A 1,864-nucleotide genomic window follows, 5' to 3' on the forward strand; every position below is an offset into this window, starting at 1 on the left:
ACGGCTGAAAATAAATTTTGCATAATCGAGGCGCGTCAGTCTCATTTCCTGTGCGTTGCGTGCGAAAAGAGAGTACCGGAAGTAATTCTCTGCGGCGTGACTTAAGTGAATCCGGTTTCATTTGTGAACGTGATTTTTTTTTACTGTTGATTATGATCTTAAAATTTTCATGTAAGTTATGACCATTCGATTAATAAGCCCATGGTGTCAGGCGAAACACCAGATAAATATATCTGCGGGGTGGTATACAGCTGTCGTCCACTTTGCAGATCGAACGGCTACGAAATAATGGAAATTAATCGGACGGCTACGATTAATCTAGGTAAAAGTTCAAATTTTTTCAAAATTCAAAAAAATTGAATTATCCCATGTGCACAATTATATGTGAGCTCGCCTCTCCGTTTTCCCATAAATGATCTAAACCGTAGATCTTTAATAAAATTTCAAACAATTCAACCACAACTGTTTATTTAAGTTAACAAGTTGTTCATTTTAGTACCCTAAAAAAACTCTAAACGTCTGTTTTTTTTTTTTTTTTTTTTTTTTTTTCTAAAAAACGTGTGTTGTAGGTTGTAACTTGTGTTTGGTAGGATTAGTTTTATACTTTATACTTTATAGGAATTATAGCATTATATTTATTGGCATTTATTTTGCAATACCATTAGACATTAGTTAACAGATTAAGGAATCGGTATAATGCCAAAGAAGTCCTCGCTAGTTCTCTCTCTCGGAGGAAACTAGGTTTGAGGGTTTAGTCTTCTTCTGGAGACAGAGTGAAGAGATAGGCCGTGACAAAGAGGATGGAGAATGCTCTAGAGAATCTATGTGGAAGAATGTCTCTTACAGGAGGGGAAAAAGTCGGGATAAAAATATCCGAAGGTGAAGTTTTGGCTGATCGAGAAAAGGGAGAGCGGTGCTTGGTGGGTAGAATTGCAGATGACAAGAAGGTGAATAAAGAAGCCTTTAAGAATGTGTTATCGCGGATTTGGCGCACAATGGAGACTGTGGTCTTTAGTGAAGTGCAGAATAATGTGTGGGTATTTGAGTTTGCAGACGTCAAGGATAAGAAGATGGTGATGGAAGGGAGGCCATGGTCCACTGATAGGCAACTTATAGTTCTCAACGAGTTCGATGGGGATGTACCTCCGGCTCAAATGAATTTTACTCATTCCCCGTTTTGGATCCAAGTGCATGACATGCCGTTAATTTGTATGAACAAAGGAGTGGGTGCAAAGATTGGTGAGTCCTTGGGAATTCTAGAGGATGTTGATGTAGCCAGCGATGGAGGTGGATGGGGAAGATGTTTACGGCTAAGGGTGAATATAAATCTCCATAACCCTTTGGAAAGTGGACGCATGTTATCACTAAGGGGTAAGGATCACTGGGTTACTTTCAACTATGAGCGTCTACCTCAGTGTTGTTTCGACTGCGGAAGAATATTGCATGGGGTGAAAGGCTGTCCAGTGAAAAAATCTTATCGGCGAAAGGAGGGAGAGGGCCTGAAACTGTGGGGTGTATGGCTCAGGGCAGAGGAGACACAAGGCAAACAGGGCGGCGTGGTGGGTGGAGCATACTTCTAGGGAGATGGAAATAACTTTGATGGCGCATCATGGAGAAAGGCCGGCTCACAAAAGGAAAGCCCTGGTGATTACGGGAACCCTAGTGCTGTGAACCGTTACGGATATGTAGACTTTAGTGGAGTGGGAAATTCTTTCCATAATGGGAGGAGGAGCCCTACGAATATTAATGAAGAGACAGAATCTTTGGCAAAACAGTTGGACAAGATGACGTGCGAGATGAGAGGGGCTTCGGCAGAATCAAGACCGTATCTCACTAAGGGAAAATAACCAAAGATTGTGTGGCT

General features: G+C 41.5%; 1 protein-coding gene across 1 annotated transcript; it reads left to right on the forward strand.

Annotated features, from left to right (window-relative positions):
* Window positions 1-800: 800 nt before the first annotated feature.
* LOC148583049 (uncharacterized protein At4g02000-like) lies at window positions 801-1,580 on the forward strand. Its single transcript, XM_088511512.1, has one exon. It carries the CDS (start codon window positions 801-803, stop codon window positions 1,578-1,580), a length of 780 nt encoding a protein of 259 aa, XP_088367638.1.
* Window positions 1,581-1,864: the final 284 nt, after the last annotated feature.

The sequence above is a fragment of the Corylus avellana genome, chromosome 11 (genome assembly GCF_965113065.1).
Source record: "Corylus avellana chromosome 11, dhCorAvel1.hap1.2, whole genome shotgun sequence".
In the NCBI taxonomy this organism is placed as follows: domain Eukaryota; kingdom Viridiplantae; phylum Streptophyta; class Magnoliopsida; order Fagales; family Betulaceae; genus Corylus; species Corylus avellana.